General features: G+C 40.3%; 3 protein-coding genes across 3 annotated transcripts; all 3 read left to right on the top strand.

Annotated features, from left to right (window-relative positions):
* The first annotated feature begins 1,164 nt into the window (after positions 1-1,164).
* LOC114354805 (uncharacterized) lies at positions 1,165-3,277 on the top strand. Its single transcript, XM_028307375.1, has 2 exons — positions 1,165-1,330; positions 2,570-3,277. Exons 1-2 carry the CDS (start codon positions 1,321-1,323, stop codon positions 2,887-2,889), a joined length of 330 nt encoding a protein of 109 aa, XP_028163176.1. The 5' UTR covers positions 1,165-1,320; the 3' UTR covers positions 2,890-3,277.
* Positions 3,278-7,151: 3,874 nt separating this feature from the next.
* On the top strand, positions 7,152-8,745 carry LOC114354815 (uncharacterized). The gene has a single exon (XM_028307386.1). It carries the CDS (start codon positions 7,253-7,255, stop codon positions 7,538-7,540), a length of 288 nt encoding a protein of 95 aa, XP_028163187.1. The 5' UTR covers positions 7,152-7,252; the 3' UTR covers positions 7,541-8,745.
* A 791-nt stretch (positions 8,746-9,536) lies between these two features.
* Positions 9,537-12,693, top strand: LOC114355103 (uncharacterized). The gene is made up of 4 exons (XM_028307781.1): positions 9,537-9,626; positions 9,907-10,185; positions 10,900-11,082; positions 11,684-12,693. The coding sequence occupies exons 1-4, from the start codon at positions 9,537-9,539 to the stop codon at positions 11,990-11,992; spliced, it is 861 nt and encodes a 286-aa protein (XP_028163582.1). The 3' UTR covers positions 11,993-12,693.
* Positions 12,694-22,266: the final 9,573 nt, after the last annotated feature.

Genomic DNA, 22,266 nt, shown 5'->3' with positions numbered 1-22,266 from the left:
GACGGTGTAACGCAACTGCAACGAAACTGCAACTTTCTGATGATTCTGATGAATGAAACTGAAACTGAAAGTTTCAAACTGTGTGATTACCATGAGTTTACGTTATGTGTGCTCGCTAGCGACTACGTAAAAAAATGACATAAATTGTATGACATATTGTGCAGCGCCCCTAGCGGCTACTTTCAAGAAACAAAATCTTCATAGAGATTTTTGACGTACTCGCTAGCGAGCACACCTAACGTAAACTCATGGTAGGTGCACTGGTCGCGTCATGTGTAGTCTCTCAACGGACGCTATGGCAGAAACTTAGATGCAACTCAAAAGTAACTAACAGTTGCAGTTTCGTTGCAGTTGCGTTTCACCGTCTGTTCTGGGCCTTACTCTTATTAAATTGTGTGTTTTGAGTCAGGAAACTCGATGATAACTAAAAAAGTTGTTTCCGTTTTAATAAATTGACGATTAATTAGCAATAATGTACTTGAAAATGTTAGCCGTAAGTGTGTAGTATTTAATTGAATTTTTAGAAATAAAATTCATCTTGAATGTTTTTTTTAATGTAAAAATATTGTGATGATGTAGAGATAAGGATCAGTAAGGCTTCAATAAAAGTAAAAAAAAAACAGTATTTATTTTTATTGTTTCGTTGTTGAATCGCTGGTGAATGGTGCGACAGGGAAGAAGGCATCGGAGGTTTGGTACTCGGTGACGCGGCGGGGAGCGCCGGCGCTGCTGGTGGACGGGTTCGGGTTCGTGGCGCGCAAGCGGCGCGGCAGCCGCGTGTACTGGTCGTGCCGCGAGCGCGGACGCGGCTGCCCGGCGCGCGCGCTGACGCTGGCCGGCCGGCTGCTGGCGCGCGCCGCCGACCACAACCACGGCCCGCGCGCGCCCGCCCGTGATGACCACGCGCGAATAGAAAACCTCATCGAGACTATTTCTTCCGACCATTAAAGTCTGTAAACTTTAGTCTGCAGTTTTATTGCCGACCTATTAGGTTAACATTGAATAATAACGAAATCTTTATATTGTGTACCGATGTGCAAGGCCTTGTCAGATAGAAAGCATTTCTGGCCGTGATTCACGTTGAGTGTTCTTGATGTTGTGATTTCCGTACCATTTTCTGACGTGGCCTTAGTAGATTTTTTACTGATTTGCGTCCTGTACTACATCTCTTCATGTGTTTAACCATAACACTAGCATGTTTATGGTATTCTTGACATAATAATTATGCTAATGCATGATAGCTTCGGGTGCGGTATGTGATAGTGATGGGTGTGGTGTTTTGCAGTGGAGTTCGTGATATCTAACCGGGGGCGGCGGCACATGCGTCTCGGTGGGTTCTCTTTTTACGCGGAGAAGGTGTTCCCGGAGAAAAACAAGGTGCGGTGGCGGTGCACGCGGCGCACGTGTCGTGCGTACGCGCATACGCTGCACGATCGCATATTCGCGCTCAGCAATATGCATTCGCACGCGCCGCCCGCTGTAGCGCAGCCCGAGCGAACGTTCACGTACGCCGCGCTCGCCAACAGTGCGAAGGCTGTGCTTGATGACTAACCACAGCTTTTACTTGGCTGCTAACTCAGTACGCTGTACAACTTGGCCCTTATCAACTGAAAACTATAGTCTTTTACCTGAAATAACTCAGGGTGTTCTTGTCCGATCAATAATTTCAAGAACTTTTCCATGCAGGGCCATGTCGTACAGTACAATCAACGCCGATTTGTGTATTGCAAAATTGAACATCTATCATCTATAGGCGTTTGTGATAACGCTATCTAACATTCTAATCATCATTAAACTTTGGGTTATTGGGATCGGGTAACATTGAAAAGCTACATGAATGATTGTCATGAAAAAAATACTCTGAACTCTTTTTACTTGAATGATATTTTGTGTCTAGTACTTGTTTGAGTTCAGCAATCGAGTTTTATTTTCATGGCGATTGATTATTATGGCATGCATGACGTTCAATTTAACAATGACAATGGTGATGGAACTGATTCTAGTCAAAGGTTTTAAACGTAGCTACAATAAATTAGTTGTAATTTGTAAAATAGGGCGATGTCATCAGCACAAAATATGTATGTAGTGGTGTCCGCCGAATTATCACGCGTTGTCGTTAACAGAGGTGCATTTCGGCTAGGCGCGTTTACTCATGAAAGATCTCTTTATGTTCAGATAAGTTGCAATATTTTTTTAGTGAAATGCATAATAAATATTCATAAAACATAGTAGCAATAATTTTCATAAAAGTAGTTGTATTATTGTTTGTACGACAGAGCTTATCTATCGGCAATAGTGTATTGATATTAACATTGTCTAGTCAAATAAACTAAATAAAGTACTTATATTTAATGATCGTGAATACGAAGCGCTCCGTTTATTCTTAAAAGCAAAAAAAGGTCAAGAATTTTTGTAATAAAATAAATAAACGTTATATTATCATGAATCGCGCTGAATTGTCTAATTTGGTACTAAACGGTGGCTAACAGCTTGTGAACGTCACTGGGTGCATGGGGATGGGTGGTTGTACTTGTAACTGAAGGTGTTTCACGGTGGTTTTGCTTTTTAGAGAAGAACGTGCGTTTGTGCGTTGGCCCGGGCGGGCGGCCGCGGCTATGGGTGCGCGGGCGCAGCTTCTACGCGGCGCACACGATGCGTTCCGGCGTGGTGCGCTGGCGTTGCACTATGGGCGGCTGCGGCTGCAAGGCCTACACCCAGAAAGGCACGTTGCACAAGCTAGTCGGCGAGCACAACCATTCCGGACGCTGCGGCCGCCGCAACAACGCCAAGCAGTCGTCCAACTCCACCCCCACTCCCCTCCTCCTTCCTCGCCTCCCGCGCCTCGACTTCGACAACTTCGACCCCAACGCCTGGGTCGTCAGATACTAAACCCAGATGTTCCGGGTACACTATGCGGAACATTGGCCAAGCCAAGTCAATGTGAACACATACTTGATAAGAACTCGACAAGGTTCTTCATCCCCACCCCACTGTTGGCAAGTGCGCCCAAAACTTGGTGAACTCCGCGCTACCGGCTACTAAGTTACTTGCCAGATTGTCCAAGAGTGGAAACACGCGACTTGACTTAGGGTTGTCTTCGACAAGTATCTAGTCGTAATCTCGAGGCGCATAGTGTACCGGCGCCAAGACATGTCCCACTTGACTTGCCATTGAATATCCATGAGGGAGTTATCGCTATCCATTTGGCATAATTGTGCATATCAATATAACGTCTCATGTTTTAGACGCTTCTGGCTATTAAAGCCCTCAATAATTTTAAAAATAAGGACGTCGATAGAAATAATTTTGTGCCAAAGCTTCAAATCGATAATAATTTAGAGCACGATGGTGTAGTTTAGAATAAATTGGGTCACAGTCTTGTGAACAAAATGCAATATATTTTCTTCAAGAATGAGTAACCTAATTTTTAATAAGATTATTCTTGTCATTCATTTAATGTGCCATAAAGATTTACACTAGTCAAAGATAGTAAGTAGGAGATTATATTTTATTCTTAATAGGAGTTGTTGAACGTTGACAACGTCCTAAGTCAAAACCAAGATCTCATATTAGCGTTGTTTAGGTGCCAAATGTTGAATTTTGTTATTGTGCATTGTGTATTTTAGATGTCTTATTACCTAGAGATACGTTTTGTAGATAATAATCAACTTAATAAAACGTAATTTATTGATTCAACTTAAGAAAGTTAGTAAATAATTGTGAATTTTAAAATATTTTCAGTCTTCCTTTGGTTTTGACGACAGTTGTGATATGTAGGACGTGTAGAGTTTGTCGATTTTTTTTTATTTACGATATATCGTTATTTACTCATAAGGATTATTTTATTTGATACTGAAAACAATGCCAAATACTTTATTTATGAAGTGCCAACTGAATTGCTCATTTTGTCTCGTAGAGAAAGTAAATACCTGCTATTATATTTTATTCTTGTAAATTTTAACGTTAAAGTCATGAGTTGTGTACCTATTGTAATGTGCTAAATAAATAGAGAAAACATGATCGTCTTTTATTGCCTCTAATGTTTAATTAAAACAATCGTCACAGTGCTTTGTTTTATTTTTCCTTTGTATCTTTGACTACATAATGCCATTTAACCTTCATTTATTTACTAAGTAGTATGATTCGGTAAGATTCTGCTTAATTAATTATGTAGGTTAGAGTAACTTGTATCCTCAGAATCTTTTATTAACATGTCCTGTTTTACTTAGCGCGCTTCATCCGCGCCGGCAAGGGTCGCCTGCTACTGCACCGAGGCTACACGTTTCGCCTGAAGAACAACCTGGCGCACGGGCGCAAGCAGTGGTACTGCTCGTCGCGGCTCACCTCGCGCTGCCTGGCCGACGTCAACACCGAGGGGCCCGAGGGCCACGAGCGCATCGTGCGCTCCCGCTACGCGCACAACCACGCGCCGCCCAACGTGCGCCGCTTCGCCGACGGCCGCTACGTCGTGCGCACGCCGCACCAGAGCGGACACCGCGCGCCCGCGCCGCTGGACCCGCACCACCAGCTGCTCCAGCTGCAGCACGCGCTCGCGCTGTACGCCGCCACCGCGCACGCCACCGCCACCGCCAACGCCTCCGCCGCCGTCTCCGCCAACCCCGGCATCGCGGCGCAGGCCTCGCCCAACTCGCTGCCGCCGCCCGCGCAGCCCGCGGTCAAGCCGCTGCTCGTCGACACTCCCTGCAAGGAGGAGGACTAAACGACGCCCGCCGGTCGCTCCACCGACCGCGACCGCGACTCGGCGACCGCGTCGACCGATTTCGAGCATGTTCACGATTTATAACGAAAACACATTTTTACGATGCATTATATCTAGCATTTCTTGCGTGCCTATTGGCATGCGAGCTGTAGCATAAATTATATTATTACGTAGGCTAACTCTAATATCGTAAGTTTAAGGGGATAAGGTGTCGTTTAGGATTCAGCGATGGCTATGTTGGGAATGTATGTTAACCGTAAGTTGGATGTATTGGTGTCTGGATGTAACGGCGACCAGTGAAGGGAACAGCGTGTACCAGTTATAATACCAGTGGAGTGTCGTAACGTGCATAGGTTAGGAGCCTCATCGAGGCGAGAAGTTATCCTTATATAGGTGTGGGTTATTTATGGAATCGAATAAGATGTTATGTGTGTTAGAACTTCGAATGTATAACGGTGTCATCTCGTATCGATGTCAGGTATAGATAGATGGTTATTATCCGGAATAAGGTGGATCAAAGCGTTTGGTTTAAAGTTGGCTCAGTCGATCCATGCAGCATCTTCGCTGCCGCGCTAACAGGCCGAGGGGGGTACTAAGCAGCTGGTCAGGATGACAAGCAGGGCAGGAGAGAACTAGCAGTCCGTAGAGAAGTCAGAGTCGACACAGGAGTGAGGAAAGGTCGGCGGCCCGCGCCGCCGGCGACGCGTCGGTGACTGAATACGATAACTCTGTTAGGAGCAATAGATAGGTCCCCAGACTGGTACTTAGAAATACTTAATTTATTTTGAGAATTGTAACTTTACATCAAATATTGCTACTTAGATGATTAGATATCCGCCTCCTTAATCTATAAGAATGTAACTAGCGCTTGTCGGAGGGACGAGCGCCGGTATCAAAGTACTTGCCTTGGTGTGTGCCCAGTAGCGCGCGCGCAAGCTGTAGTCGATGTTGTGCTCTTAAGGATTGATTTAAGTACTTAAGCTCAATCAACTACCTCTTCACTTTTTTATACGGGTTTTACAGATTAGTTTAATTATACAAGTTTATATACATGATGAATACTCAGAAGCTTTACTCGGGTAAGGTGTCTTAGGCTAAGCTAGAATAAGCTAGGCTAGGCTAGGCTAGGCGGCGCGCCGGGCGGCACGCGAGCCGCGCAGGGTCCGGCGCGCCCTTCACTACTCTAGTTATTATCGGAACTCAACTACCTCTTTACTTAGTTTTAACTTGTATTCGATCGTTCGGCGTTGACGACTCATACGATTAGGCACTTTTTGAGACTGTTGTCTAAAATATATTTTATCGATTGTTTTTAAAAGGAATGAATTTTGGAATTTTGTTGCTCTACGATTTTATCCAGTAAGATTGTGGTTCCATTTTAAATCTACCACTCTGATTTAAGTACAAATTATACTAATTTAATTGTTATTAACCTACTTATTAGATGTCTTACTTAATAAAATTACTTTGGTCTTGTGATTTGATGGCATAATATTGAATGAAATTATCGTATAGATGTTTTTATTAGATCTGCCGAAGTGTGTTTTGAAAAATTAGGAAATAATAATTTCAGATGAAGCGTATCTCGGGAGTCGAACTGAAACATAGATGGAACCGCTTCGTCTGAAATAATTTATTATGATATTATTGTAATATTATTACCTAATTAAATTGTCTACTTGTACCTTTAATGTTAATCTATGTCTGTGTACATACACCAACACTCTGTTGTTGTACCTGATCAATACTACGTCATACAATTTATTGCCAAATAGAACATTTGTAGGGCTTCAATCCGTGGCGATAGCGTTTTGTATGTAATTTCATAATAATTATTATAATTGATAATATGTGTAAGTTTGATTGTATGTATTATATTTAGAGCAATGACAATATAAGTCAATTATTTAAGATACGATTGATTTATGACTTATTATAGGAGTTTCACAATCACACTGTGTACATAATGTATGTCGGTTTAGCAAGTTTACAATGCATTTTAGCCTCGCTTGACTATCAATATCGTGTATTTTCGACTTGGTATAATCGAATATTTTGGTCTGATGGTAATTGTGATTTCGCTACATTTGCTCACGTGGTTAACTTATTCTTACGAATCTCGTAGGTAGAGCGCGGTCCGGCCGCCTAGCATAGAGCTACCGCCACGGGTCGCCGCAGGACTTGTCTGCCCACAGTCAATCAAATTAATTATCTACCTCATTCGCTGTTAACTACTCTAAATTCTTAATCATAGCTTAATTATATTCTTATACCATTATATTTAATCGTAAGTTTTGGTTCATCTACGGGGTACGTTTTGTGAAATCATATTAAATTGTACTTATAAATAACCGCTAGTTTTATTTATCTCTTGAAAATATCCCTAAATAAAGTTTTCTTCTTGTCGTGGTTTCATTTCGTTCGGTATTCGGTGGTTGGTCCTGGGTTTTTCTTGTTCTCACTAACAGTTAACTGACTCAATGATTTGCTGCAGGTATAAAGTTTCTGAAGTCGCGGCGTGGGAAGATAATAATGATGGTGAACACGTTTCCGTTCTGCGAGGAGTCGAAATTGCGGGACAAGGTGATTTGGAGGTGTACGTCGAAGAAGACGAACTGCAAGGCGCGGATTCATATGCTGGGGTCAAGCGTGGTGGCGGTGAAAGGGATGCACAATCACCCACCGCGCGCGCTGTGCTTGCCTACGCGCAGAAGTAGCGCGCGCAAGCAATTAGACGCGTGCGCAGCGCCGCCGCCGCCCATGCCTATGTCCGCTAACGTCATGGATGCTCTCGCGCTACAGTCCTCGGAACTCAAGTGACGTTCACATGACACTTCCAAAACTGATTTATTTTATAGATGAATTTCGAGATAACACCGATGGTTTCTCTTGTAAATATTCTTTTGTATTTCTAAAAATTTACACGTTTTGACGAGCAATATTGTTAGTCCACCTTAGGGTTGTATGAAATATAAACTACAGCAATGATTTCAGCAGGTTAAATTACGATTTTGTAGACCCCCGGCCGTTTAGCGGACGTTGGGTCGTTAATATCATATTACTGTATATGTCTGTATCACTATGTTGTTGTTTCAGGACTTTCCCTTAAAGTTTTTGCACTTATGTTGACACAATAACTTCTCGAAACTAAAACGTTTATTGCAAAGTTAGTTAATTACTGAGTATTATGATAATGTTAATTGATGGTTTATGTATAGGGCCCGCCGAGGTATTGTTCATTATTATAAGTATGTACGTGATATAAGTGACAACAAGACAATAGTTTGTATAAGTAATATCAGCGCTATTAGCGAAGTTCGTGGTTGATCCAAATGTAGAGTAAGGCGTGAACGGATTCAAGATTTCATTCCATTTGTACTGCCTTTGACATTTGGCTTGTACTGGTGCTTAAAACTGAGGTTGATTATTAAAATAGTTTATTAAATGATATTTTTACATGGTTGATACTTTTTGAAAGTGTAACTTTATAAATTTGCTCAGTTTCGTATCTATATCAATACAATTGAAGTTCGATTTTATACAGAAAATATTAAAGATGAACATTGCAATCTATGTAAAGTTGTGATAAGGTTTTAATTTAGACTTAAATCTATTTGGATAGTTTTAACATACTTTTATATTGTACTTATGAATTATGATATTAACGTTAAATAAATGTGAAGTGTATTTAATTCGGATAAGTGAGAAAGTGCCTTTTCCAATTATATGGGACCACTGTCAATTATAAATGATATTCTAAACATTCCTTATTTAAAATTATAGTTTGGTCTTTTCATAACGTAATAATTCCAATTTTGATAACTTTATATCGATATACACGACGTTAAATTTGTTTAGGAGTATTACTTCTTAAGATTTTTGATTAAATTATGTTTAATTTAGCAGCGGATTTTCTTTTTCAAGCCTTGGGGCCTAATGAAGTGAAGCCCTATCAAAAACCTCTTTTGTGGTTCTATTTCAGAAATAACTTTTTTCAGAGAGTAGGTAAGTGGTTAGATTGATTTAACTCCGTGTTTATGGCGAATAAAACTGAAATATACCGTTTTCGTTTATGCTTGTTTTTCTGACATATTTCCTTTAAAAAAGAAAGTAGATTTACTTGAGACTGCTTTAGTTTTATGAACGTGTAAGCATTCCAATCAGAATTGAGTTGACGCGACTCTATCTGGGTGAATTGGTTTGTTTAGGTCCCCAAGGGACAGCGCAGTTCAGGTTCGGGCGGCGGCCCAGCCAGGACGAGCCCATCATCTGCTGCGGCAAGTTCTCCTTCGTGAAGGACCGCGTATTCTCCAACGGCCGAACGCGGTGGCGCTGCGCACACGCATCCCGCACCTGCCTTGCTAACATCTACACCATCGACTCCGATGTTGTTCTCTTCTACGATAAACACTCCCACGATTAACTCCTTTATTACCATATACCTTGAAAAGTCCACCTAGGTGAACGTCGGGAAAAAGTTATTTTCCGGAGTCCACCTAAGTGAACCACGGGAAAAAATAGTTTCCCGTTTGCCGTAGTCCACCTAGGTGGACCACGGGCAATAGAGGGATTAACTAACTTACTATATTTGATTCATATCTGAGGCTAGTTTTTAGTCATTATGAATTGGAAAAAATAAAAGATATTTACATTTATCCTCATAAAATGTGTCTTATTGTAAAAACATACAGGTATATCCTAAAACAATAGATCTTTAGTGACGGTAAACTTTCGCGCAGTTTTAGGTCAACTAAAAGCGGCATACGTGCCCACGGGCAGAGGTAGGAAGCTCCTGATTCTGGATGGGTACTCGTTTATGGAAACGACGCCGACGCACTGGATTTGCTCCCGCAAGAAGACCATGCGATGTCTCGCCTGCGCGCGGACCAACAAGCGCGGCGAGGTTGTAGGCGTAGGCAACTCCCATAACCATCCCAAGCCGCGCTTCTACCAGAAAACAACGCAGAAGATGATTCATTTGAAATAAATAGTTTTTGTTTATTTTTTTTAGTTATGCTTGCATGAAAATGAAAATCATTGTTTGGTTAGTTATTTAGAAAAAAATGTTAAAAACTTCTTCCATAATAAATAGTTTGATTAAACGAGTGTTATGATTATATGAAAATGGGGTTTATTTACTTGTGTAAAATTTTGATTTAGTTTTCAGAGATGAGTATTAATGGTTTTATTTTCTTTCAGCCTTTTTCCTGCCATCGAGAGCTGGGAAGTCTGTTCTGATATTTCAATTCAACAAGTTTTGGGTGAACAATCAGTACAGAGACAAGTTGAACTGGGCGTGCCGGGACAAGGACACCAAAGGGTGCCTGTGCCGCGTGCAGACCACGATGGAGGGTCACTTCATCCGCGTCAAGGGAGGCCACAACCACGAGCCTAACTTCACCCCTCAAAACTTCGACGCACCGACTCTCCCGGAAAAACCAACCAACCAAACTAACGACTTTCTCGTCCCTATGAAAACCTCCAAACATTCCAATGTCGATTTTTACGAAAAAGATATAAAGGCAAAAATCGGAAAAGTAAAATCTCGTATATTATAATAAACTAAAACAATATTTTGATCGTACGTACAGGGGCTTCAACGGCTGTGATAAAACTACATTCGCTACAAAAAGACAGAGTAAAATTATACTTATACTATTAACATTCCTTTTCTTCAAGTTAGTGATTGGTTTTCTTACAAGTCGAGTGATGTTTCTTATTTGTACCAGTGATTATTATTATTTAAGTTCGCAATTAAAAGTATACTCTTCGTAATCATGAACCTCGTATTAGTATTTTTAAGAAGATGAGGAATTGATCATGATCTCCTTTAAGATTATTATTTTGATGAATCTCAAAAATATAGGCTTTAAGATATTGTGTGTCATATTTCACTATCATATAGAGTTGATTTACTAATGATTTGGAATAGATCTTATAGTTTTAAGATTCGATATTATTTGCACCAAACCACATTTTCTTTTAGTAAATTAAGCATAACGTATAATTAGTTCAGCGATGAACTAATTTTATTGTCCCCTAATATTAATTAGGTAAGATTTTATGAATAAAGAATAAAAGTATTTTTATACACTTTTCTTTTATAATTTTTATAATATCGAGACCTTTCTTGGCGTAGTTTGTTTGTCAATAAAGTTATTCATGTGTAGCATTGGTAGCAAAGAGTGTGTGTTACAGTTTATTGGGGTCGCTCGCGCTACGGGAATCCTGTTCTGGTGATCGACGGGTTCAGGTTCCGGCGAAGGAAACCCACCGTCCAGGGCCGCACGACTTGGATCTGCATCAAGTCCGACCTCGGCTGCAGGTGCTACGCCGTCACCATGGGCGACCGAGTCATCGCCATGGGGTATTCCCACATCAACCATATGCTCAAGCATACCAAACAAAATAAACACAAACCCCCGAAAATCCGCAAAATACGCAAAAAGCACCTGAAAATGTTAGCTCCTTTTCTTAACGGCACCACCGATACATACGAGCAACTATTTCAAAGTGTCTTTTCTTAGTTGCAGTGCAGTGTGTTGTTGTATTCTGAGCTTGGTCTTAGGAATGACCCTAAATTCTGTGAGTAAATGTTTTCGAACTTCTTTTCGAATATCGGCCATGAGTGATGTTATTTTTTTATCATTTTTAAAATTTTGAGTCATCAAGATATTGTAGCACGGCTACCTAGTCTAAATTTGAAAGCGTTATTTTTTTTAATAAAACTATTTTTAATGGCTGTTAATAAGCAATGTGAATAAGGACTAGTCCTAAAAGATTAAGTAGACATTTTTCAATAAATTGTAGTTATGTTCATTATACCTTTATTTCTTATACTTATCCTGGTTTTACTTATTTTAAAAACTTATTGGCTTTCTTACTCATTTACGACAGGTAATGCTTACTCTACCAGTTTTTATTAGTCTTAGCGCGTTAAGGTATTAGGTTTGATATTACAACGTTTTGGATTCAGTTACAGGTGCACCGAACCCACCTGAGACGCCACCAACTCTTGGGCTTCCATTCCCGTTCCCGTGTTTCCCGGGGCAGTTCCGTTACTGCCTGAGCAAGCGCGGCAAGCCAGCGATCGAGGTGGGGGCGCACCGGTTCTGTTTCAACGGGCGCGCGGCCAGCGGCAAGGTCTGGTGGCGCTGCTCTCGGAACCCTCGCTGCCGCGCCGCAGTGCACACCTTCGGCCTCCGCGTCGTACAAATGAACAGCGCCCACACCTGCGGAGTGCGCGCCACCCCTCTCAGACCCATGTTCTAACCACAACAGGCCAGCCTAGCAGCTGCGACTCGTAAGAGCTTTCCAGTAGAAATTTGAGATTTCTATCGATCTGGTCATTGAAGGCATAATGTAGAAATTAGGATGAGATTAGGAATGCATTTCTTCTAAATTTTAAGGCGAGTGACGGAAACAGACTTGCAAATCGTAATTTAATTGGCGCGATGTGTCAATTTTTGACGTCAGCCGTTGGCCACCGGCGAGTAAAATGTTGTTGGGTATTGGCACAGACTTTTGATCTCACCGCGATGGTATGGCGTGTTAAGCTGGATTCAAGTTTATTCTTTTCATTGGAATGTTAATCTTGCTCTTGTGCCTTTATGCCGGTGGACCACAAATTTTCCAACAACTGATACGCTTTTACCTTTTTGAACTATACTAATGATGCGATTTTGCAAACTTTAGTTTGCGCATTTTATCTTATACATTTAACGATATTCTCCAAAGAGATTATTATGAAAATAATTCTAACTTACGTAGAATTTGCGCTGTGTAAAGTATACGATTATTTTATAGGCTTTAGTATATCGGCCGCTTGCGCATTTATGACTTGAGACTGTTTGATATTATTAAATTACCTAAGACGTTTATTCGAGTCCTGCATTTGGTATAATCATTCTTATGACAGGACGGTCCGAGGATTCCGTCAACTGGGACCGCAATTAACTGGGACCGCGGTCCCAGTCGCCGGATGCGTAAAAATTAAATAATTTTCTTCCGGCGACTGGGACCACTCATAGATTTTAGTACTGTACCGATTTTGGATTGAATAATATTTTCTTTTAAGTTATCTATGAGTGGTCCCAGTCGCCAGAAGAAAATTATTTAATTTTTACGCATCCGGCGACTGGGACCGCGGTCCTAGTTAATTGCGGTCCCAGTCGCCGGAAGCCTCGACGGTCCATGCTAGAGATGGCTCTACCAGTGTCTAGTTAGAGATATCGTGCCGTCTCTATTTTAGGAGGCTGTATAGCAAGGTATTTACCTGGAATCAGTTATGTGGTTGTTAATTGTTATGACTATCAACAAATACTCAGTTTTTCTTTCTTTCTTTCAACGCAACATACATACGCTATCTGAGTGAAATTCTTGATGTGCTGAAAAAGTCGTTACCTTCATGATGTACCTACTTAATTAAACGTACCTATTTGTGTACCTACAATGGTTCTCTACTTACACATGGGAAATTTAAAACCAGCACAGCCTTCTGAAATAGCAGTCGCGCACGTGCCGTTGCAGTACCAGTACAAACCATACCTAGCTATAGTTTTTATTTTGACCGCGCAGCTCGTCTCAAACCGATCTTCCGCGCGCAGCGGCCCTAGTTGTAGTTGACTGTACAAAGTGATAGTTCTCTTATGATAATCCAAGTATTTTTATACATTATTTTTACATTATTTTTTTACGATTTTATTCGTGGATTTGTACATAAAGATAATGGTTGTTGATGGAAGTGAACACTTCCAGATGGTTGGTTTCGGTTGCAGCTAAAGGAATGATACGGTTATGTTTGCCGAGGGATGTTTACGGAGTCATGTCATGTATGTACGATTAGAATGTAACAACTTGTTAAAGTAGGAACGTGCATTTATATTGATTATATTGATCTAATGATAATACTCATTGTATATGTTGTAGTTATAAGATTTTTTTCTATTTAGTGAGACCTTATATTTTTATGTGTTAAGATTAATATTATAAAAATTCTCTCAGTTATATTTAATGTACTTAATGATTATTTTGTAATAGATTTTATCACGGCTTCGGCTGTATTTCCTCAAAGAAGATGAACAATAAAGTTAACCGATACGAATATTTTTACCACGTGATTTACCATGTATACGATCATAATGAATCTATGTTAACCTTTGGAGTATTATTTTAAAGTATTATTTTTTATTGTGATAAGATTTTATTATTATTATTTTAGTCCAGAAAGTATTATGGAATAGAGGTAGCTGTAAGCGGCAGTTGTCGATCGGAGGATGTTTATGCTGTGTAGTGATACTGGTAGATGGAGACGCGATCTCCTGTGTATAGGTACAAAGAAACGATTATATTGCGCTGATGTATCAAATCGTGTTTTATTTAAGTATCCTTCAAATCCTTAATCCATCTGATTCATTGACGACATTGAATACAGCAAAGTGAGCATGAAATAAATGGTTCACAGAAGTGACAAATTTTGCTGTCAATTATGAATTCAGAGCCATCTAGAAAACATAGATTTCTAGGATCATAACCATCTGAATTTACTTAATTTAGCATAACAAAAATGCTAAACAACTAGAGATAATGGCATCGTGCACCATCACCAAAGAAATAGAAGAAATAATGGACCAGAGGTAATTGCATGTCTAGATTGCATTCTATTATAATCGGTTATTGCATTCTATTATAGTCCTCTATATTGTTTTGTGGTAGTCTAGTTGTAAGAATTCGTGGCATAGGACTAACGGTATGAATTTTTCAGGGTGGTTCTACATAAGGTCAGCGCGAGGGGGCCTCCACCTGGTCGCCGACGGCCACATATTTTACGAGGACGGCGGTTCACATCCCCGAAGGGTCACCTGGAGGTGTGCCAGGTCTTACCAAAAAGCCGAGAGATGCCAAGTTGCCTTATGCCTCCGGGATGGACGGCTAGTCTACTTCCGAGGGTCCCACAACCATCCGACGACGTACAACCCTGCGAAGCATGACTCCAGGAAGTTCCAAGTGGATCCCATGGGCAAGTACAAGATAGTAGCGAGCCCAGCGCCCAGGAGGGTTCCCTTAGTGGCGGCGCCGGCGCCCCTGGTGCCGCCTGCCCCGCACGCCGCCCTGTTCCTCTAGGCCTGGCGCGACCTCCTAGTCCGCGGCCTCCTCGACGGGAGGCACTGACCGCGGCTTGGAGCGTCGCCATACACACTGCTTCGAATACCTGTTCACATGACATGAACTTTATTTATTACGTAGTTTACAAAGAAACAAAACTTGCTTTATTTTCAACAGCGTGGGAGAATCGGATCGTTACCGCGCATTAATATTTACGTTTCACTATTAAGCGAAGTAATGTAGGCACACATAGTTTCTTAAAGGAATTATATCTTGTATGAATGGCTTTGAGTGGTAATTTAAATAAGCGGAACTAAAGCCAAGTTTTGTATCTTCCCAAAAACATGTACTTCCTACGAAGTGACCAAATTATACCAACAGGTTATCGTTTGATGTATTTATTAGACTAGTTATACCAAAGATTTTGAGATTATTAGTTTCTAAATAACCAGTATACATACACGTTGAACAAGATTGCCGCGAGTTACTAGGTCCAAAGGTAATAATTTATTAGTCACAGATTTTACATGTGGCCATTCTATGTTGAATTACCTTCTAGTCATTTGGGTGTAGTAAATCGCGGCATCGTTATTGTGGCTTTAAAATTCAAATTTGCGAATTGAAATGGGTGTTTTACGGGTGGTTTCTGAGAAACTAGGAGCCTGTTTGTTGGGATGTGTTGGTTATAATGTGTATGAAGTTAGAGTTACAATAATCGGGTGGATCTAGAAGACGCTTTACGGTCGCCTTGCACCAATGCCTTAGTGGCTAATGTTTAAGTATTTATACGATGACTATGAATTAAAGTATAATCATTGTATGATCTGGATGTGCAATATTCTCTTACCAAAAATGTTTAGAAATTATGTATACAAAATGTATAGCTTTAAATTATAGTGTAGCCGTCTTGTTGATGCTTTTTTATAAAATTCTATTTATTGACCGCGGCGTAGTTTGCGGACAGACTGATAGACGATGTTACGAAATACTCCAATATTTACGATCTGTATTTAGCCGTAGAAGTAGTCGTAGGTATAATGATGTACCAGCTTATGAATAAAATGATACAAGCGATAGTTTTTATAATAGAAACATATATTACGGTAATAAAACTTATTTAGAGGCCGATATTTGTATAGTAGAGGATTGGAAGCATGTAGGACACTGTAACCGGTTTGCGTAGGGTCGTACGGGACATGAATATTCACCATTCTGGCGCTTCCTCGCGTCAAGTCTTGTAACGAGCTTTCCTCGATTCAATACTATTTATTCATTATTCAGTTTAGAATTTTTTTTACACATATTTACCTTTTGTCTCGTGATTATCATACCAAATATTTAGTCTTCGATATCCATACATAGCGTTAAGTATTTATGAAATTATTTATTGTTTTTATTTTATTAAAATTAATCATTATTTATTGTTTTTGTATGTGCAATATTTATTTTTAATCAATACTCATAAAATATATATAATTGATTACAACAGTTTTCATTTATCATCCTGGATCCTCAAATCTATTGGTGACTACCTCCGCCTCCTTGACTTACATACTACGGGTTATTGCTAAACTCTTTCAAAGTGGGATCGAAAAAGAATGACTACATCATTAGTCTACAATCTACATCTTATCCGATGAAAAATGACGATCAGAAGGTAAAAACAAGCGTCACCCGGAATCCTCTTCCACAGAGGAGCTGGCTATTGTACCTTTTTTTATGCAGCTCAAGGCAGGTATTGTAATTGCATAATGCAATCACACCTGATGTGAACTGCTGTCTAGGATGGTACAACCTGCCCTGAAACCTGACCCGTTGTAGTGGTAGTTTTGGTTATGATGTACTGTTTTGTGAATGTTGTGCAGCGTCGAGCGAGGGCGCGATGCTGAAGCTAGGCGGTCACCTGTACCGCCTTGATGGCTGCTACCGCGCCAAGCGCCGCTGGGTCTGCGCACGCGGCTGCGGCGCCCGCATCCACACCGCTGGCAAACAGGTCGTCTTCTCCGAGCTCCGGCACCGCTGCAAGAACAACCACACCATTTGAGAGTGGACCCGGTTGGCGAGGACCTTGAAGTGGTGCCTTTATGGCATATAAAGTTTTTTTTTGTTTCGGTAGACTTTGCTAGACTGTTTGCTCTATCAGGTTGATTATTTTTGGACTGTATTGGTTAGACTCGGTTTATGAGCTAACCGGGTAAGAGCCCAGGAATTTCATTATTAAGAGATGTACTTATTTTCATATCCATTTACGAAGCCTGCTGAGTATTTATTACCGTGTTAGATTTATGTTTATTTTCAGTTTGGCAATGAACAAAACTCTTTCAGATCTGAACATTATTTTTTGTGACTTTTTACAAAGTATAAGATGGTAGCTGAGGGATTCAAAGATATTGTTTTATAGCCATAGTACTTAAAATGCCCACCGTTTCATAACTTTTAGTTCCTAATGTTGCTTTTTATAAACGTTCACGTTACTGTTATCAAAATAAAATATTTTTCTATAATCGCGTGTATTCTTTTGAGTTCGCCAACCGTGGACTCTGCTCAAGAACTAACATGGTGTTCGTGTTCCAGTGCAAGTGATATACAGCCAGACGGGTTACCCGAAGCTGATGTTGGATGGGTATTTCTACCGGCCGCACAACGCGTATAGGAACCAGCCTAAGGTGCTGTGGTACTGTGCAGCTCGGAACAAGTTCCAGTGTAACGCGACTTTGCGCACTTACAATCGGGAGGTGGTGGCGGTGGCGGGTGCGCACAACCATGATCGTCGCTGACAGACGCGAGCGCGTGCGCCCGATCCACAGCGCATGCGCGAATTGTCCATGCTACATCTGCGCGAAATATTCCGGCTCTACGGCGAGCGGCTGGGACTCCGCAATGCCAATGTCGCGGAAAGTAGCGCGCTGTCTTAGTATGTTTGCGTAAATGTTAGGCATCGAAAGCTGGACAGATGTTCAACATACGTTAACGTTACTGCCATATTATACTTGTGGGCGTTAATGAAAAGGAGTGTAATTTTTTATGTTTCATAATTTGTTAAATATTATTTGTTCCCGCCTTAGGCAGTTACTTTTTTCAAGTTATTTACAATATTATTTGTGATACTTAAAATGACTTAAAGTCGAATGTAGATAAAATTGAAGGATAGGACAAAATTGTAATTAATGTAAATATAATACGTCACAAAATAACCCTATGTAGGTTAAGTAGGTATGTAAAATAAAAAGACATGGATAGAGGAACGTTAGACTTTTGATATTTGAAGATAGGGTGAATTTTCAGCTGTGCGACCTGAAACGTTTTAGCAATAATAATGACTGTATATTTAAGTCTATAAAAGCTATAATTTATTTTAATAATGTTTGGTCTCATCAATTATATACAAAAGTTTATTAAAATTATATCTATCAAAGACTTACGCCCGTATTCACAAACATTACTATGAGGTCTCACAGTGCGCGTGGACGCACAGGGTGACACACGAACCAATCACAGAGCTATATTTAACGCCGTGCGTTCGATTTGCTGCTTCACTTAAGCAAGTATCGTTTGTGAATACGGGTGTTAATATTGTTCGCCCAACTTGGAATCCACTGCATAGTGATTTGTGCGTCTTCGCTGACCAACATTCTGACGTTCACGCTAGCCGAGTATTATGTAAATTGAATATGTACCTCGTATAATTATTTAGTGAGAGTTAAACTCATGTTCGTTGCGATTATTAAACTGCCACTGTAGACTGTAAAACTAATAATGCTAAACTTTTTAAGAACATCAGTTCCTATCGTCTTGTTGTTGTGAAGTCATGTGTCGTCGTATCTAGTGGTAGTGCTCTTAGGAATTTACGACTTTAGTAGAATTATTGTTAATTTATATTTTTATTAATTTGCTCTCTTTTTATATTGAAATCAATCGTTGTAAATATATCAGAGATTGTATAAAATATATTTATTACTTATCTAGTTTTTGATTTTTAGAATTTTTAGAGTAAGTGTAATAGTAGTGTTGACAGTATTTAGTGTAATTTGATAAAATTCCTCTATAAAATCGTCGCTACGGCGTTCATACGGAAGTTGGTCCGATCGCGTGTGGATCACTGCCATAGCTGTACTGGGTTTCTCGAGCTATGGCATGTAGCGCTAGAGATCGTAAATAGCTTAAATGATAAATCGATCTACGATTATTATTCGACACAATTTGCGATTATTAGCCATTTCATGAACCCAGTAGGTCCGTAGTTCACCTGCGGCAAACACGTCAGTTTTAATCGATCAATTATTATTTTAAGCGTTAGACGTCAATGCCATTTGATTATTCAAATAGAGCAGCAGCTCGATACAGCGATCGTAGGTAGATGGTTTTTAGTTTTTTCGCGTAGATAATAATATTGTTGGGCGTGACTGTGAGGGCTTTGCCTCAGCGTTACAGTTACGTCGGTAACGCGAGCTATCCCTCACCCTCACGCTGATGGTTTTGACGCAGCGCCGGCTGTGTACGTGCCTTCGAGGACTGGCAAGTCCCTGCTGCTGCACGACGGGTACACGTTCTACCTGAAGAACTTGCAGGCGCACGGCCGCAAGCAGTGGTACTGCTCCTCGCGCGACATGGCCGGCTGCCGCGCCGACGTCATCACGGCGCCCGCCAGCTCCGGATCAGGCGATGTTCTGTTCTTGGTGCGCGGGAGACACATCCATGGCCCGCCCGACTATTACTTCACCGCTGACGGCAAATACGTCAGGAGAAAGGACGTCTACCACAAGTACATGTAGCGATCATGCTTACTAATTAACGCGATCTTATTTTTCTTTGGTATTTTTTTGGTGCCATTTATCGGTGATCTTTTACATAATATTAACAATAATTTTTATTTTTTGTATTTTTCTTGTTTTCTTTTAATTTTTTTAATCGACTGTAATCAATTGTGTATATTTGTACTTATATTTTACGTTTTTGTAATCACGATAATTTTATTCTGTAGGTTTACGCAGTTCCTGAATCTGAAATATCACAAACATAGTTTGTCCGACTTTATAGTGCCTGATATTCGTGTTAGTTCTAAATTCATGTTCAGGTTCTAATATCTGATGTAAATTATAATATTAATGTTGAAATTAACTATGTACTACTAATGTTAATCTTAAGGGAGATGTTTTGTTTTGAATTGAATGTGACAGTCTTATGAAAAAATTACTGCTCATAATTTTAGTCGATAGTAATGATTTCTTATTTCATTATATGTTTTATGGCGAGAAAGTTCTTGTTAAGTTTATTTGTACGCTACGAAATACTCTGTAATGGACAGCCTGAAGTTTTATTAAAGGGTACAAACATTGCCAACGTGTTTCCCTGAAATTCACGTGGATCTGCGGCGTAGTAAACCTCGCCTCCATTCATGGAAGCGTCCCGTTAGACTTTAGACTTTATCTATGTTAGAATTAGGCTGTTATTGGTTGAAAGAGCGTTTCTCTGCAGAGACGGCCGCGTGGGCGAGTAGTACTACGTCAAACATACTGCGGAACGGGAATATAGTAACTTGTGTTGATGTATTTAAGGGTAATATAATATATCTACGCGACATATAGGCTCAGGTAAACACGGAAGTGATATTTCCTTGTTAGCAACGAGTGCTTTGTTTGTCATATTGTTCCCAAATTAGGTTTCGGGAATAAAAATGGTTTGTTTACGTGCTCTTTATTTGCGAATCACTCGAAGTATATTATTATTATGATTAGGTGTAATTAATGCGCAGTTTTGGCATAAACAGTAATTAATTAATTTGAATACTTTTTAGTTTTGGATTTGGAAACTATCGCAGTGTTTTTATAAGATTTTATTTATCTATTTTTTTGTTTTTCTTTCATATACTTTTTTTTAGAGATATTTTAATTAAATTTTTAATTTATCAAAACATTGGTTTAATACATAACAATTATTTATTACAAAGATAAAGCTAAAAATATCCCAATCATCGATAACGTGTCACACGAAGCCCTACGCCACGATAACGAATTCAAATGTTCAAAGAGAATACGACTAAAAATATTCCCCATTCTGTCATTATAATAACATTCAGTCCCGATACAGCGTTGCAATATCCGATGTATTCCGAAAGATATGAATTGCGCAGTTGTGACGGATCAATACAACCTACAAAGTTATGAAAGAAGAAAGTTCGGCAGGGCACGGGATCGTTTGGGCGTGCCCTGCCATCTCCGGCAGCCTAGTTGCGCCCTGTATGCCCTAATTTTGGCGTTGCGACGCAGCGCCCCTGTGGGCGCCGTGCGCCTGTGTGCGTGCCGTCACACGGCTGTACATCACGTAGGCGGAATGAGCCAGCGCGGGAACTTTAAAAAATCAATGAGAGCGCGTATATTGTTGCCACGTGACGCGTGTAGTGCTATAACTTTATGAATATGATACTTAGCCGGGTGACTAGGGGAGACTGGTTAGCAACGCGTGCTGGCTGGGGTATCTACCTTTTGTTGAGATGCGGGGTTAATTCATTCTGTTGCGAAATACGTTGGGGTAATTTATACGCTAGGTATTATTCAGTTAAGTAATTATAACGGAAACCGTAATAACCGTTTAAAATGTTAAATTATTTGATGAACACGATATGGTTGACTACTAATTTATGAGGTGTGGACAAGTGTAGGTAGGTATTTATATCTGATAATAAAATATTAATAAAAGGAGAAAATAAAAATTAAAACAGCAAAACAAAAAAAAAAAGAAAATATGTAAATAAAAAAGGATATTATACATCCAAATATTATTTTAATGCTATTCCATATTTTTGTGACCAATTTTTATATTTCGTACAAAAAGCCTTTATTTACCATTCTACAATACAGGTATTACTAAACTAATCTGTTCAATCATACTCTCCAACGCTCAAAACCGTAATAAAATTGGGGTCAGTCAAACGAATTAGATTACGCCGGCTCACCGCGGCAAAGTAGCTTGCAGCGCACTTAGCCGCTAGGTCACAGCGCTGCAGCGGTCGCGCCGCGAAGCACGCTCGTGCTCCGCCCTCGCACGCCGGCACGCCGCGCGCTTGACATGCGCGCCTTGCACGCCGCGCCGCCCTGGTGATGGGACTCCCAATCGATAATGCCCCAGAATCCCCAGCCCCTCTCTCCTCTCCCGATGCCCTAGCTCACCATAACCGACAAAATATAACATCCCATTCCAGCAATAAAGTCCTTTTTACATTACAGCCTCCTCAAATACATTTTCAGAGCGCTTAATGGCTGCTATAAAGGAACTTTTAACACAGCAATCGCTTTGTATTTCATTGTTTTCGAGAGAAATGTTATTGGATTTTTTACGCAATTGTAATGTTTCAGAGTTATTGTTTTGTTCTTTTCAATAAAACCGTTAGCAATGGAGTGTGTCTCGAGTTTAAATACTGTACATAGTCCTAATTTGTTCATCAT

This window comes from Ostrinia furnacalis, unplaced genomic scaffold (genome assembly GCF_004193835.3).
Source record: "Ostrinia furnacalis isolate ACB-3 unplaced genomic scaffold, ASM419383v2 OfSCF0195, whole genome shotgun sequence".
Classification (NCBI taxonomy): domain Eukaryota; kingdom Metazoa; phylum Arthropoda; class Insecta; order Lepidoptera; family Crambidae; genus Ostrinia; species Ostrinia furnacalis.
Note: the sequence above shows the minus strand (reverse complement) of the source record. Positions and strands in the feature narration are given on the sequence as shown.